Raw genomic sequence first — 16,039 nt, 5'->3', positions numbered from 1 at the left:
TACTGCTACTACTGTGATACCTTGGCTTACAACCATAATCCGTCCCAGAGGTCTGGTTGTAAACCAAAACAGGTTGTAACCCAAGGCGCACTTTCGCCAATGGTGGCTCCACCCCCCCCCCCAAAATTGGTTGTAATCCTAAAAAAAGGGACATACACTTCAGGGTTTGACGTGGTTGTGATCCAAAACAGTTGCAAAGGAACCACTGTACATCTAGATTGATACCCTGCACTTTCCTCCAAAGAAACCTAGGGTGGCATGACATACCACCTGCTGCAAGCTTCCACAGAAGCAGTGGCTGCAGATGTATAACATGTTACATTTACTTTTCCGGTTTTTCACAGTAGGCAAAACTGGATCAAATGAGGAAGGGGGAAACCTGCCATGGGTTGACACTGCGATGATGACATTGATGTCCAGCAAAAAACTTGTGAGCATGAGCAGCACCAGTTCCACAATAAACTCCCATCTAGAATAATGCTGAAACCGCTTTTGAAACCCGTTTGCCTTGGAGGCCTGTTGTTTGAGAAAGTGGGGGAAGAGTCTAAAGCTCCTGGAGCTTATGGAACGAGTTTCATGGTTCCTTGGATCCTACCCCTGATTTCTGAAGTTTTGAGACAAGACTTTATCTAGACCAGTTTTCTGCCAGATTAGCTGAGCGATTCTAGTGAGAGCCAAAACATGCACTTTATCCTCAAGCTAGTTGACTTTTATGACTGGCTCATCATATGCTGCATTTAGCTTTTGGCTGCTACCAGCATGCTCTCTGCATGCCATTATCTATCACAGACATTGTTATGGTGTGAGTACATCCATACCAATTTGAAATTTAATCTAACAGAAGAACACCCTTTAAAATCCAGACAAGGAAAGGGGTGTTTGATTTCCTACACCTGAAAGGGGGAATTCTTAAGCTATATTACAATGAGCTTTAAGTCAGGGCAAAGAGATTCATGTGAATAAACAATAAAAACAAAAACTGGCTGGACGTCTGCTTGTGCAATGGGACTTCACCTTCCTCTCCTACCTCTGTCAGCGCCCCCAAAATTGTGAACCACAAAAACCTTCTCTGGAAGGTTCCTCAGCCACTTGGATCATATTTTGAGGGTGCACAGAGGGCTGCAGACGGGTGTGTGTGTGTGTGTGTGTAAAGTCCATTTCATGAGCAGAAGTCTATTTGGCTCACACAGAGATAGCATTGGATACAACCCACTGTGCCTTGCCATGATTATCATTGGCATCTTAAAGGGACAGAACTTGATAAAATAGGTCATTGATTTCCATTATCATTAATTAAATGAAAGAAGCCATTATTTCATCTGTGTTACACACACTAATGGAAGACACTACTGGTAGGGGTCAAAGCAAACACTTATCTTATCTATATGAGAACATTGGACCAGTATAATTTTATTTCTATATGAGTGGAAAGAGATATCTTAGCAGTATTCAGAATATGATCATAGAATCATAGAGTTGGAAGAGACCACAAGGGTCATCCAGTCCAACCCCCTGCCAAGCAGGAAACACCATCAATGCATTCTTGACATATGCCTGTCAAGCCTCTGCTTAAAGACCTCCAAAGAAGGAGACTCCACCACACTCCTTGGTAGCAAATTCCACTGCCGAACAGCTCTTACTGTTAATAAATGATAAATGTGTAAGCAAGTACTATATGAGATAAATTCCAAAGGGAGCATATGCAAACCCTTACAACAAATAAGCAGTGCTTATTTTATAAAATAAGCAGCGCTTATTTTAACCCAGGTGGCGCTGTGGTTAAACCACCGAGCCTAGGGCTTGCTGATCAGAAGGTCGGCGGTTCGAATCCCTGTGACGGGGTGAGCTCCCGTTGCTTGGTCCCAGCTCCTGCCAACCTAGCAATTCGAAAGCACGTCAAACTGCAAGTAGATAAATAGGAACCGCTACAGCGGGAAGGTAAACGGCGTTTCCATGTGCTGCTCTGGTTTGCCAGAAGCGGCTTTGTCATGCTGGCCACATGACCTGGAAGCTATACGCTGGCTCCCTCGGCCAATAATGCGAGATGAGCGCGCAACCCCAGAGTCGGTCACGACTGGACCTAATGGTCAGGGGTCCCTTTACCTTTACCTTTAGGACTATGAGTCAATTGGCTATTAGTATCCAATGTATTAGTATTCAGTTGTTTTAGGCTATAAATGGGGAATCCCCTGCTTCATCCCTTCACGATTTTGAATGGCTTTGCATCCGAAGTCTTGTCACTCACACACTGTCTACTATTTCTGGGACTATACACTCTGGCAGCCAATAGCGGTTGTGAGTTGAAGCAGTCTTGCTCACATACACATGCATGCAGGATGTAGCCAGACACCCATCGGTCAACAAGCCTTTAAGAACTTTAACCTTTATGCTCTTAGCAGCTCTCAGCTGCTAAGAGAAAATGGTCGAGCTGACACTGAACTGTAACCAGTGTAGCTCAAGGTCACACTCTCCAATTGTTCTCCAAAAATAGCAACCTTGCACTGCCAAGAGATGAAGACCAGAAAATATGGAGCCATGCCGACCCGGAAAGCAGAAAGGGAATAATTATCTTTCTGAAGGCCTGATTCAGTAACCAGCAGAGCTAATTGAAAAGCTATAATCAACATCATGTCCCAAGTTTCTTAGGCAACCCATCTTTCAAAGAGGAAGACTTACTTTTTATATCTCTAATCTGATATTTAGCACTGTTCAGCTTACCATTACATGGGGGGAAAAGCACTAATTCAGGTTGCAATATCATATTCACTTACAGTACTTGAAATTAAGACCCACTGAAATCAGCAGCAACAATTAACTCTGGTGAATTGTGCTATTCCTCCCAAGTACTATTTGTCTGTCTGTCTGTATGCAGATGAAATGAATAAATGAATGAATGATAGCAGGAACCATGGCACAATTCAAAACAACTGTAATGGGTCCATTTCCCTTGAAAATGTTAAGAATCTTCAATTAGTGCAAAATGCTGGAGCCAGGAGCTTGATGTTTTGAATTCATGGTGATGGTTCTCCTTGATTTGCACTGGCTGCCAATTAGTTTCCAGGCTCAATTCAAGGTGTTGCTCTTAAGCTATAAAGCCCTTAATGGTTTAAAGGTAAAGGACCCCTGACAGTTAAGTCCAGTCGCAGATCACTCTGGGGTTGCGGCGCTCATCTTGCTTTACAGGCCGAGGGAGCCGGCCCGGTGTTTGTCCACAGGCAGTTTTTCCGGGTCATGTGGCCAGCATGACTAAGCCGTTTCTGGTGCAACGGAACACCGAAACCAAAGCAGCACACGGAAATGCTGTTTACCTTGCCGCCAGAGTGGTACCTATTTGTCTAATTGCACTTTTGGGTGTGCTTTCAAACTGCTAGGTTGGCAGGAGCTGGGACCAAGCAATGGGAGCTCACCCCGTCGTGGGGATTCAAACCGCTGACCTTCTGATTGGCAATCCCAAGAAGCTCAGTGGTTTAAACACAAAAAATAAAAAAATAATACACATAGCTTGTATTAATGATCAACAAGACAAAAAAAAATGTCCTAATCAGAGAACTCCATTATTCATATACACAGGTTTGCAGACTGACACTGTAAGTGGTATTCAACTTAGATTTGCTCGCAACAGACCACTTTAAATTAATGGACCTACTATAGTCATGGTCATTATTTTAAATAGGTTTACTCTGAGTAAAACTAAGTTGAATACTTCTCTGTGCTTTTCTGGTGACCTTATTAATTTACAACTCCCTATATCACATCACAAATGGCATTTTATATTTGTGCAAGCTTGACTATGACATAGGAGAGAGAAATTTGGGAGTGCCAGGGCCACTGTATTAAAAAGGGCATTGATTGTGTCTACAAACCTATTTGAAAGCAAGGGATCTCTTTGCAAACAAGACATTATTTTTAACCTTGTATATCTATATTTAACATTGCTACACACACATAAAACAACAAACCTCTTTCAAACTTCTGTATGGCTCTTTCTCCCTTTAGCATCCCTCAAGCAAAACATGTAAAATCAGAAATGACATCTCACATGTCAGAATTACTGATGAGGAAGAGGCCAGAAAAGAAGGTTTGTTATTAGCCTTTGCCCTGCAAAGGCTCTTTTATTTTTAGTTTGGGAAGAAATAAGAAAGGTTTTCAACGAGCGGGCCAAGATAATAACACTTACAAAGCTATCTGTGGAATTCTTACATTGTACCTATGACACTATCGAATTTATTGGAAAGAGTTTATCGGGTAAATGTCAGCAGCTGCGTGCCTCTAAATGGAACATACTTCAGCTCTTGGGCTATGGCAGCGATCTGTTCCACTCTGTCCTGGTGAGCAGCCAAGTCACTCTCAAAAGCCTCATGTTTCCTCAACAAAGCACGGATCTCTGTCAGAGTCGCAGCTTCATAATCCTTTTGCTGCAGAATCTGCTCTTTGCCTGGTAGTAGGAAAGAAAATCCAAAACCATTTATGTTTCTCATTAGGAAAGCTGATTGCTAATGGCTCGAGTACACAGAGAAGCAGACCTTCGAAATCTGCACTTCTCTGAATTTTGCAATGCTGTTTTCCAACCAACTAAAGTGTAAAGAATGTATACATTAGGGGGCAGCGCGCATAAAAATGAATATATTGGTGGAAATAGCATTAAAAATACATTATGTAAAAATGTGTAATTGAGGGGAAATTGTACGCAAAACTTCATGAGGGCCTTTTTGTTAAAAAATAAATAAATCACAGTCTGATGCAGAAATGTGGAAAACCTAAGAGAAGGCGAAATCAGAAACTTAGCAGAAACCCAAACTGATAGATTCCTCCATCCCTATATGTCTTGTGAATGATCCAACTGAACACATCTCACCAGTCATGTTTGAATAGGTGCTTGATAAACCTTCTGTTTCTCTGCCTTCTACAAAAAGCAGGAAGAATATCAAACCAAATACATGCCTAGCAGGCTGCATCCCACCCCCCTTGACAGGTCAAAGTTTTCACAGGCCAGACACACATGGAAATGCTGTCTCACCAGCACCTTTTAACATCTTCCATCCTTAGTTTGGCAGTATCAACTTGCAAAAGTGGGTACTTTCTGCAGACGTGTAAAATAGCTCTTGCTCTCTAGGGCTGCTTTGAACATGCAGTATATAGAAAAACTGGGGGCTTTGGATAATGCCACTGTCTGTCTAGGGAAAGGTGGCAACAGGTAAAAATGCCTGAATTTTAAGGCACACTATTCTTACCATAAGCCCAGGTTTCATGTGAAGAAGCCTTTTGCCTAAATTTGGCAGCCAAATGTTCGAGTCGCTCAAGCCTTCGAATTTCATTCAGTAGCCATTCCTCGTAGCCCTTCTCTGCCTGCTCAAGTCTTTGCCAAGCGCTAGCAATGTCCTAGGAGAGGAATGCAAACAGAACACCTTTAATTGTTTAAAGCTGTGTGTCTCAAGATTTCCGGGTCTTCTGTGCATATAATCAGCATCTCCCTTGACTCTACTATAATTCCCAGTGTAAAAATTTGGCTTGCAATATGCTTGGGTCAATCACCTATCTTTTTTGCTATCTTAACTCTGTAAAGCACCATGCATGTGCTCTTTCCAGGCTTAATGAACCATTCTAGAACCAACAAGGAAGATTCATAGGCCCCCTTTACTTACTGAAACCATCTTTCCTTCTGATGGCATGAAAGCTGGCCTATTGCTGATCCTCAGTTTTGTCTGCAATGTATTGAAATTGATCTCCAGCTGACATTTTTCTTGGACTTTGGGAGGCTTGTGTTTACGGCGATAATCCCTGAAGTCCTCTAACTTCTTCTGCATAGCCGCCATAGTATTCTCTGGGGTCCTGTTTTCCAGCCAAGGAGTTGTGCGACGAATCCATTCTAAAAGCTGTTTTGCACGTACATAAAATTACAAACAAACAATAAAAAAGATAATTAGAAGTGGCTTCTTATTCTTTACATGCTATAGAGAAACATACTGCACTCCCATAGCTTCTGAAATTAGTGCTATTGGAACCCAACAGACAAAGAAGAGTGATTTCTTGATGCGTGAAACGGAAGGAAATGTTAACAGAGCTGGGGCTACCATTAGCTGCAGTTGAACAAATCTTGGCTACCTCCTGTTGTCTGCATGGAGAGGAACAAACCCTATGCCAGGTTCACGCAACACAACAAGTCAGACTCTAGCTCATTTCTGGCTTGTTTCCTCCATGTGTGGAACTGTCGGGAGCAGGAGAAGAGCAAAGCACTTGTGCATGTTTATCCATAGATTAAACTATGTTTTATCATGCATGAAACCTACTGAGGTGTCTCAGAGGGACTGGTTGGCTCATGAGGAGGAATGGGAGGAACTCAGGCAGTTGAGCATCCTAGCAAAATGTGGGTGAGTGGAATTGGGATCCCAGAGAGGAGACTAGTAGTCTAGGGACTGGAGAGCTGGATCCAGAGGAAGGACCAAGCAGGCTGGTAGAGCAGTATTCTGCTCCTGTGACATAGGACACCCCTAGTGACACCTCCTGGGAAACCTGGGGAAACCCGGCCAGGCACCAACCTCACCTCCAACTCCAGGGACACAGAGATGCCAGTGTGAACAAATATCGCAAGCCCAACACACTTGAAAGAGTGCCTGTTTGCTTGCCTAATCCCAGGACTTGCTGGGTGAAGTGCTATGGCACCTTGTCCTTCAAAAGGACGGTGAAAGAGATAGGTCACTTACTGGATCAGCATTTGAGCTTATACTTAGCCACGTATCTATACCTCTTATGAATCTGATGTACCATGTAAGCTGCAGCTTGCCTTTGTACTGCTCTGAATTATGGATATTAAAAACCAGCAGAAACCGAACTGGGAATTTAAGTTCTTCATCCAGCAGTGAGGGGCAGAACAGCTGCATACAAACCAGGCCATTTTCTCCTAGTGGTCTTGATCCTCAAACAGTGTGGTGCTGGCTGGTGAGTGGACAGGACATGCCGGAGCAGACTAAATACTGCTTCATTTTGATCTGCCTCTCAGTCCCTCCCCAGAGCTAGCTGTGGCCTCTCAGAAGTGATGCCCAAGGGGTATCACTTCCCTGAGAACTCTGAAGTTGTGCTTAGTGGTTTTCCATATGTGAGCTGGGATTGCTTGGGATCCCAACACCACCTCAGGCAAGAAGTAAAGGCTGTCTTGCCTATATCACTTCCCTGTGACTGCAATAACTCCCTCTCTGTTTGGCCTAGAAATCAAAACCAAACTTAGCCTCGTAGTCTGTATCTGCTAATTATTATAATTTAGGAACCAACAGTGTGAGTGACTGAAATCCTAAAGATCATTCATGATGCGGTAGCAAGATGTATATGGGAGATGTAATCAAGGAAGAATTTCTAGTCCAAATTAAGCTGCAAGCATAGGAAATCTCCACTGCATTTAACATCAAGAACATGCACTTTACAACACTGGATAAAAAGGCAGCAAATATATTTTCAATTAAAATACAGATCATGTTAAATGAAATGGAGCTTTCCTCTCCTCATTTAATGACTATGTTTGAATAAAAAGAGCCTCAGCAGTAGATAACAGCTTTGGGTAAATGTTCTTATTAAATTGCTTATTCAAGCCATCCATGCTTTATTATCAGAATAATTATTTCACTATTGTGTCGGTTTCCTTTACCTCACTTGCTAGCCTTTCATATTCTTCCATCAACTTTTCATTTTCTTGGTTCACAGCAAGTACCTTACAAATCCGATTAGCTGCTGTTTCCGCCTGAAAAACACAGAACATAAACAGTGTGGGTATATCATTGCATTCTTAGACTGACACAAACTAAAGAGTGACCATATATTGGCTTCTGAAAGGTAAAGGGTGGACATGCCCACTGAAAGGGCTTCAGCTAAAAATGACATACTTGTTTCAATGAGGGTTAACATAAGGCAAGCTCTGCTGGATCAGGTCCAGAATCCTGCTCTTACAGTGGCCAACCAGATGCCTGTGATAACTTACTCTCTAGTAGCTGTGTTTACTATTGTAACCTTCACTTTCCTTGGAGTAAGCTCATTTAACTCATTGGGACTCACTTCTTACATAGGCTTGCACTGTGAATTTATTAATCTTAAAGGTGCCTTAGGACTCTCCACACACACACACATACCCTTTATATTAACTTGTTTTTTAACTAATTTATCTTAAACATTAGCAAAAGACTTGTGGGGGACTTGTGAAGTCATTACCCACACCGACACTGCAATAAATTTAATGAATTGCTCATTTTCTGTAAAGGCTATTTTGGTTTTCATCTGTGTCAAAGTCAATATAGATGACATGTTGGCTCAGCATGCTGTGTATAGTCCGACAAGATGATGCTAACTCAAGGTAACTCTAATGATGCTACCATCTGGGCACTGCCAGAAAAATAGTGAAATGTAAGGGAGGGGGACGCAAAAAATAATGACTAATATATTTTTTTAAAAAACCAAAACGATAGCACAGTGCCAAATTTTTACCTAGGAAAATTTCAGAATAGAAGGGACATGGTGGCGGCGGTGGGGGGGAGAGAGTTAATGATGGCCCACTTTTAAACTTTTTTGTGCAGTTTTAAGCTGCTCTCTCCCAGTTCCAACCTGCAACTTTAGTGTTGTGTTGTGTTTTGTTTTATTTTAAAAACAGCTTCTTCCTGAGGAAACCCATCACAAATCACTTAGGCAACCTGATGATATGATGTCATCAAATGTCAATCTGATTTGGTGGCCTGATAATACCAGAAGCCGAATCAGGATGCCCTTCATCTGGTCACACTTCATGTCGATACTACATAACCAATGAGATGGGACAATGAGACGACATCGCGAAGCCAAAATACATTGAGGCTAATATTTCTTACCATCTTACCTTCACCAGTGAGGGTCAACTATCCTGTTTCACAGTTCCCCATACCATTACTGAAATAGAGGCTTATTTCATGCGGAGCAAAGTTCTTCCTAAATGCCCACCATTTCAATTCAACCCTTCAAAAGAGATTTCATTGCTATAGCATTGTTACCTTCCATCTTTTCACAAATAGACACATCGTTCAATACCATACAGAACAATAATTTAAGTAGCTACATTTGAGTTTATTTCTTCAGTTGTCCCTACCATTTAAAGGGGGAATCAACCTGTTTCTCTGCCATTTAATAGACGTTTGCAGGCAAAATATGAGATTTTTCCTGGTATAAAGTGGTGTAAGAACTTCACCTACTTACTTTCTAGGTGTCAGGTTGTTTTTAAGAATATTAACACTGGTCTTGAAAGATCTACATTGGCTCCCAGTACGTTTCCGAGCACAATTCAAAGCGTTGGCGCTGACCTTTAAAGCCCTAAATGGCCTAGCTCCAGTATACCTGAAGGAGCATCTCCACCCCCATCATTCTGCCCAGACACTGAGGTCCAGCGCCGAGGGCCTTCTGGCGGTTCCCTCACTGCGAGAAGCCAAGTTACAGGGAACAAGGTAGATGGCCTTCTCAGTAGTGGCACCCGCCCTGTGGAACGCCCTCTTACCAGATGTCAAAGAGAACAACAACTACCAGACTTTTAGAAGACATCTGAAGGCAGCCCTGTTTAGGGAAGCTTTTAAGGTTTAACAGACCATTGTATTTTAATATTTTGTTGGAAGCCGCCCAGAGTGGCTGGGGAAACCCAGCCAGATGGGCAGGGTATAAATAAAAACAAAAATATATTATTATTATTATTATTATTATTATTATTGGGTTAGCATCAATTTGGCAACCCTAGTCCATAGCTGCCAAGTTATCCCTTTTTTAAAGGGAATTTCCCTTATGCTGAATAGGCTTCCTCGTGAGAAAAGGGAAAACTTGGCAGCTATGCCCTAGTCCATACTGATTTCAATAGTGCAGTATCCTTTAAACCCAAGTGGTCACTTAATCAGTTTTTCAAAATGTTTATGTTCAGGAAACTCATTCCCTGTCTAAATTGTCTGCCAAATAGCTCTTGTACATATGCCAGGGAACCCCTGCACATTTCAGAGGATTATGGACGTCAGTCACTGCCATAGCTACAGGGGAGCTAGCCAGGGTTTTTGCCCTGGGTAAAGCCTCCAGAGGGAGGCCATTGAGGCTCCCAGCCTGTGTGTGTGTTTGTACGCAAATGTGTGTAGGGATGGTGCCAAACTGGGTCTTTGATACAGGTAAAATCTGCCCCTGCAGTCGGTTCACACAAGGTACTGGACACAAGCCTGCTGGGCTTCCAAGAACACCCTGTAGGATACCAAACACCCCCTTATTGCTACACATTTGTGAGACATTTTGCAGCAAGGGGCAAACAGTCTTCCAGGGAAGCTTGTTTGCCATCACAGTTTTTATCATTTAAGAAGCCCTGGTAAGCTTCGAAAGGGACCCCAAGGTTTACTGGAACATAGTAGCGGCTGTTGTCCATTGGGCCTGGTGGGGTGGAACAGAGGGAAGCCAGCAGCAGGTAGAGCTAGAGCCAAGGATAGGCAGAGCCAACAAATTCTAGTTTTTGTCTCCATCCTCATCCCTGCTGAGTTGTACACAGGCAGCGCTTTTTTTCCTGGGGGTACGCAGACCCCTAAACATTTTGTGAATCTAAGTTTGGCCTCTTTGAGGGGCAGTATTTCAATATGAGTAGGAAAATGAGAGTACCCCTAAACCTTTTTTTTAAAGAAGAAAACATGGTACACAGGTATGGCCAAGAAGGAAGAAGCTGACAGCCAGTGTCATTCTCTGGACTGGTTGTAAAAAAGAAGGCAGGTAGGCGGGAGATGTTAGAGAGGAAAAGGAAGTTGATGTGGCAGAGCCCCATCTGCTCTTATGGAGCAGACTTGACAACAGTTTGAAAAATACTGCCATACAAAACATCTGTATGGAGCCTGACCCTCTCATAAGACCCTATTAGAGTAGGTGGAATAATATATTGTTCACTTCCCTGAAAACTGTACTTTTAGGTCAGATAATATTGCTTCTCATTATAAAGGGTTGTGGTGAGGAAATGCAGCCTTTCTAAAATGGATTGAATGCTCAATGCAGTTATATTTATTTACGTAATGGGAACTAAAGATTACTGCGGTGCCTGTAATGCCAACAGGGTCAAAAGCAAATTCTGGTTAAAACACACAGACCGAGTACGCTCACTTAACATATATTTGTCCGTGTTAATTAAAGAACAAAGAAACTGCAGGGCAAATGATAAACCCAATGGGAACCTGAAACATCACAGAGCAACATTCAGAACTGCACTCCGAAGGGGACAGGTGATGAATACCTGCTCTGCTCCAGCAAAAGCATGGTAGAAGCAGGAAACATAAGTCATGATAGCTCTCTCATCAGGCTTGGGGGTGTTCACAATATCTGCAAAGGGAAGAAGAAACAAAACAAACACAAGGAGTGGAAAACGGCTGCCATCCTGCTTTGCTTTCTGTATGCAAGGCAGGTGCTGGTCTGCCAGGCTTCAACAAGCTGAAATTAATCATCTGCTATGTTAATACATGCCGGCTGGAAAGGCAAAATATTGAATCTCAAACTGAGATCCTGGGGCACAGAGGGGATTTGGAACAATCCCACTGCTTTTATGAATAATGTTTGCAAGGAAACATAATCACTGCTCATTGGAGCAATCCCTGATTCAAGGCAGCTATCTTTACCTATACGGCAAGATGGCTTAAATGAGTAATGTTTGCATGAGTGAGCCATCATGCATGAGGTTCAAATGAGGCACATCTCAAAACGTATATACACACACTGCATATATTGATTTTCACAACTTTCCATCTGGCAAAGGTCTTCCCTGAAAAAGGCTATGCTTAATATCTTCACAGTGTTATGTAATTTTTAAAAATGAGATAGCACATTTTGAAGTGCTCTCTTAATAGCACTTGCATTGTTCTTTTTCTTTATTATAAAATTTCAGCTTCCTGGAATACATATCCAAATGTCAATGCTTTATTACCACATCATGGAAGTTTCTCAGTATTGACACAACTACAAATAGCAATTAAAATGTAGGTTCTATTATTTACAGGAGATCTATACTATATACTATGAAATTACTATGAAACTAAACAGAACATGCTGGTGCATTTTTAAGGAAGTCACCCTAAAATGTGAAGGAAAGTTAATAGTTGGGGAAGATATATTTTCTTCTTTGTTTATGTCTGTTTTATATGTGTGTTTATTGTCTTGTATAAGCTATGTTTTGTTTTGTTTTGTTTTGTATTGTATTCTATTATAAAATGAATTTTAAAAAATGAAAAAAGAGAAGAAAACTACTGGTGCATGTTCTCCAGAAGCAAATTAAATCCTCTAAAAAGTTCCCCAAATATAAGATTAGACTGGGAGGAAAGCTACAAAATATCATGGAAGGCAAAGAGCAAAAATTAAGCTCAGAACTTTACCTTCTGAGCACCAGCAAACACATGGTAATAAGAGGAAGCATAAATCATAACAACTATTGAATTGGATCTGGCAGCTTGAAGCTGCTATTTAAATCAAGCAACTTGGAGCTGCTATTTAAATTTCTCACAATTTTCCAGAATAATTTCCTATGGTGGGGGAGCATTGTGGGAAATGAAAATGGTGGCTCCCAGATCCATAGCTGTCAAGTTCTCCCTTTTTTAAAGAGAAATTCCCTTATGCTGAATAGGCTTCCTCGCGAGAAAAGGGAAAACTTGACAGTTATGCCCAGATCCAGCTGTCTAATAGGGAACTTCAGAGCAGGATCCAATATAGTAGTCAGCCATGTCAGGGTGTTGTGTTGCCAAGAGCAGATGAGACTGAAGGACAAAGTTCAGAAATGCCTGGTTCAGGACTTCCCCAACTATGTGCTGAGGCAAACCACTCATAGCCTGTGATGTGGATATTAGTTAAATCAAAATATATTTTGCATATGCCAGTATATATAGGACCCAACAACTGATTCACAGACAACTATGTGAAAAGCTATCCTTTTGAATTCATGTATGGAAACCAAAGTTGTTGAAAGGTTACTCAGTCCACTGCTTCTTAAAAGGATGTTAGCTCCCACCTTCTGCGTCCAACATCTTTGGGATATCCAAATGCTTTTCAGCAACTTCCATGGCAAGATTTATATTCCGCAGTGGGTCATCCTGCACAAAAGAAGACCACAAATTATAATTAATCATGAATAAATCTATGCAGCATTATACAATCAGAACCAAAGGACAGAATATTTAAGAGTGTTGGGTTTGTTTGTTTTTTACTGAAAGGTAGAAAATAACTTTTTTAAAGTTGCCACAAACTTCCAACTGTAGTTTCAAAGCAAATCCTACATAAATATCAACAGCCTGTTTACTCAGAAGAAAGTCACACATAGTTCAAAAGAACTTAATCCAAAATAAGTGCATCACAGGATTGAAACTCTAGCATTACTAGGGAACTATTTCAAATTACTGATAATGATATTATAATTATCATTTAACACCATGAGATTTACTTACCACATGAGCAGATTCATGGTCAGACAAATACTAGAAGCCGTCACACGGAGGCATATTCACCATAAATATTCAACTGATTACTACAGCACAGGGAAATCATCATGTGATGACCATACCATATTTAAATCAGACCTCATAGAACAGCAATAGAAATTGCTACAGGGGGTACAGAATATAAAATAAACTGACCACATTTATTATAGTCCAATTCCTAGACTATTCAAATTTGATTTAGTGCCACTGAATTCAGTGGAATTAAATCAACTTAAATCCTATGGCTGCAATCCTATGTACACATTTTGCTTTAATGGTTTACTGTTTGGTGGATTTCAAACCAAACCAGTTCAAAACCACTTTGAGAGTCCCTTTTGATGAAAAGGTAGTGTGTGTGTGCATATACATATATATTCATATTCATTCATTCATACCACTGAAGTAAATGCGATTTACTTCTGAATAAACATGTATAGAATTGCACAATGTTCAGTTTAACTGGGCTTTGAATTGGATTGTTACTCAGAGCTTTACTTGTTAAAGTCACAATGACCCATTCACACATCACATTAGACCATAGTTTAAAACAAATAAGGTAAGCCAAGAACAAACTTTGGTTACTCCTTGAGATTTGTTTGTCAAAAACAAACCACAAGCCTTGGTTCAGGTGGCACAACAACACAGACTCTGGCTTGTTTCATTCATGGCGCAGAAGGAGCAAAGGAACTTTTGAGCAGTGTGCACAAGCACACAGCTTGTTCAAATTCATCCATAGTTTTAAACTACGGTTCAGTATAATGTGTGAATCAGGCCAGTGTTTCCAACATATCTATCACAGTCACTGGTGCAACATGAAAGCTAGGAAAGGCATGCAGGAAGTAAAACCACACAACACACTCAAAAAGGTCACAACAAAACGGTTTGTCAAGAGGTTCAAAAAACAAAAGTGTAAAACAGAAAGCAAGCATATGTTGTGTTCAACACATGGTTAATATGTTAACCACCCTGGGATCTTCAGATAAAGGGTGGCATATAGATTGAATATGTTGTTATTGATCATCAGAGGTGGTGTGTCCCATTTCACTGCTGGAGGCAAAATGGGAAGTGCTGCCCCACCCTGCCACTGCTGCCACCGCCATACCTCACTGCCACGCCTTCACTACCACCTCTGGCATCAGTACTGATTTTGGGTAAGATCTCGCCAATTTCCCAAAGCCAGCAGAGGGCAGTGGCCTCACCCTGCCTAACGGCGGAGCCGCCCCTGTTGATTACTGCAGCTCCTTACAAAGTAACTGTCATGTGCTCTCAGGTAGCTTTAAACATGTTTCACACACACAGTCCAGCAAATTTTCAGCTGTGATTAAAGCCCCACTGAAATCAGTGGGACTTTAAGAGGGTGGAGAGAGATTTTGCACTGGGCTTTCCTGTGAAAAGAGCGGCATAAATTGGCAGATGCCTCCAAATGGTGGCATATTTTCGTGGCATGCTTCAGCTCCCGTCATGGCGCACATTTGGGAATCGCTGGTGTACTGACACTATATACATGTAAGCAGCTTGAAATGCAGCAAGGTTCCCTCATCCTGTCCTGCATTTCAAGTCACGCTGCATACAACTGAGGGAGGAGGAGATGTCTTCACCCGATGCAGATTACCTGATTTTATTCCCCGTGCCTGCAACCCCTCCCCCCAAAAAACTATTCAAGGAAGTTTTCATCTGTGCATGCACAATGGTAGCCTGAACGGTACACACCTCATCTTAACTACAACTTGCACTTCCAAAAGGGATGGAAGTTAGTTTGAGGGAAAACGATAAAACAGCAGTATTTCTTTAAAAGCTACAGGACGCATATGGATTGTAGCTGACGTAATGTGTATTCAGCTTCCAACACCAGCAGTGGGAGAACACTGGGGCCGGAGTAAATGGTAATGTGTACACAGCCTGACTTAGGATCATGTATTGCCTCATCTATATTTGTTGGGCAGGAGCCAGGAAAGAAAGCCACTTCGTGTTACTAAACATACCCCAGTTTACCATGAAGGAGACATGCTTAGCATGCAGGAAGTGAGCCAAATCACTGCAAATCACCATGCTCTTTCACCCAGATGGATGACCTTAGATAGCTTGGAGTAATCAATAAGATCAGGTCGGTGTCTATGGATAAGCGCACAGAGGGCAAGGCCGTCTTTCCAGCTTCACAACAAGCAACCAAAAATAAAATGAAAAGATGTGAATGAAATAATGACAACTGGTCCTAGCAGCTCAAGGTCTGAAAACATGCAGAAGCTACACAATGTACCCAGTAATTATGTCATCATCAAATTTGCTACAATTCCAGCGCTTGCTGTGTTTTGTTTTGCAAAACCTCATTTAATGCTCAAAAGCACATTGAGAAGATCAAAGCATGAATTTGTGAATCTGGTAATCAAATGGGGTTTATTCTGCTTTTGGCGCATAGTGAAAACGCCCAAATATTTTGAATGACATTTCACATCTATTTTGGGACTCTGGGATCAGACTAAGTCATACTCAGCGCAGACCCAATGTAATTAATAATTATCACTAACTTAGGTCCAATCATTTCAATGGGTAGAGTAGAACTTAGTTAGATGCACTCC

The 16,039-nt window shown here is 41.6% G+C and overlaps 1 protein-coding gene across 1 annotated transcript in view; it reads right to left on the bottom strand.

Annotated features, from left to right (window-relative positions):
* ACTN2 (actinin alpha 2) overlaps positions 1-16,039 on the bottom strand; it is a 47,413-nt gene that overhangs the window by 15,633 nt on the left and 15,741 nt on the right. Inside the window, exons 6-12 of the mRNA XM_035108385.2 lie at positions 15,536-15,614; positions 12,998-13,079; positions 11,240-11,325; positions 7,637-7,729; positions 5,643-5,873; positions 5,232-5,379; positions 4,285-4,435 (exon numbers count right to left, since the gene is read on the bottom strand). Of these exons, the coding sequence (XP_034964276.1) occupies positions 4,285-4,435; positions 5,232-5,379; positions 5,643-5,873; positions 7,637-7,729; positions 11,240-11,325; positions 12,998-13,079; positions 15,536-15,614 (870 nt within the window). The remainder of the gene's footprint in view (positions 1-4,284; positions 4,436-5,231; positions 5,380-5,642; positions 5,874-7,636; positions 7,730-11,239; positions 11,326-12,997; positions 13,080-15,535; positions 15,615-16,039) is intronic.

This window comes from Zootoca vivipara, chromosome 3 (assembly GCF_963506605.1).
Source record: "Zootoca vivipara chromosome 3, rZooViv1.1, whole genome shotgun sequence".
NCBI lineage: Eukaryota > Metazoa > Chordata > Lepidosauria > Squamata > Lacertidae > Zootoca > Zootoca vivipara.
The sequence above is the reverse complement of the archived record's forward strand: the minus strand, read 5'-3'. Positions and strand labels throughout refer to the sequence as shown.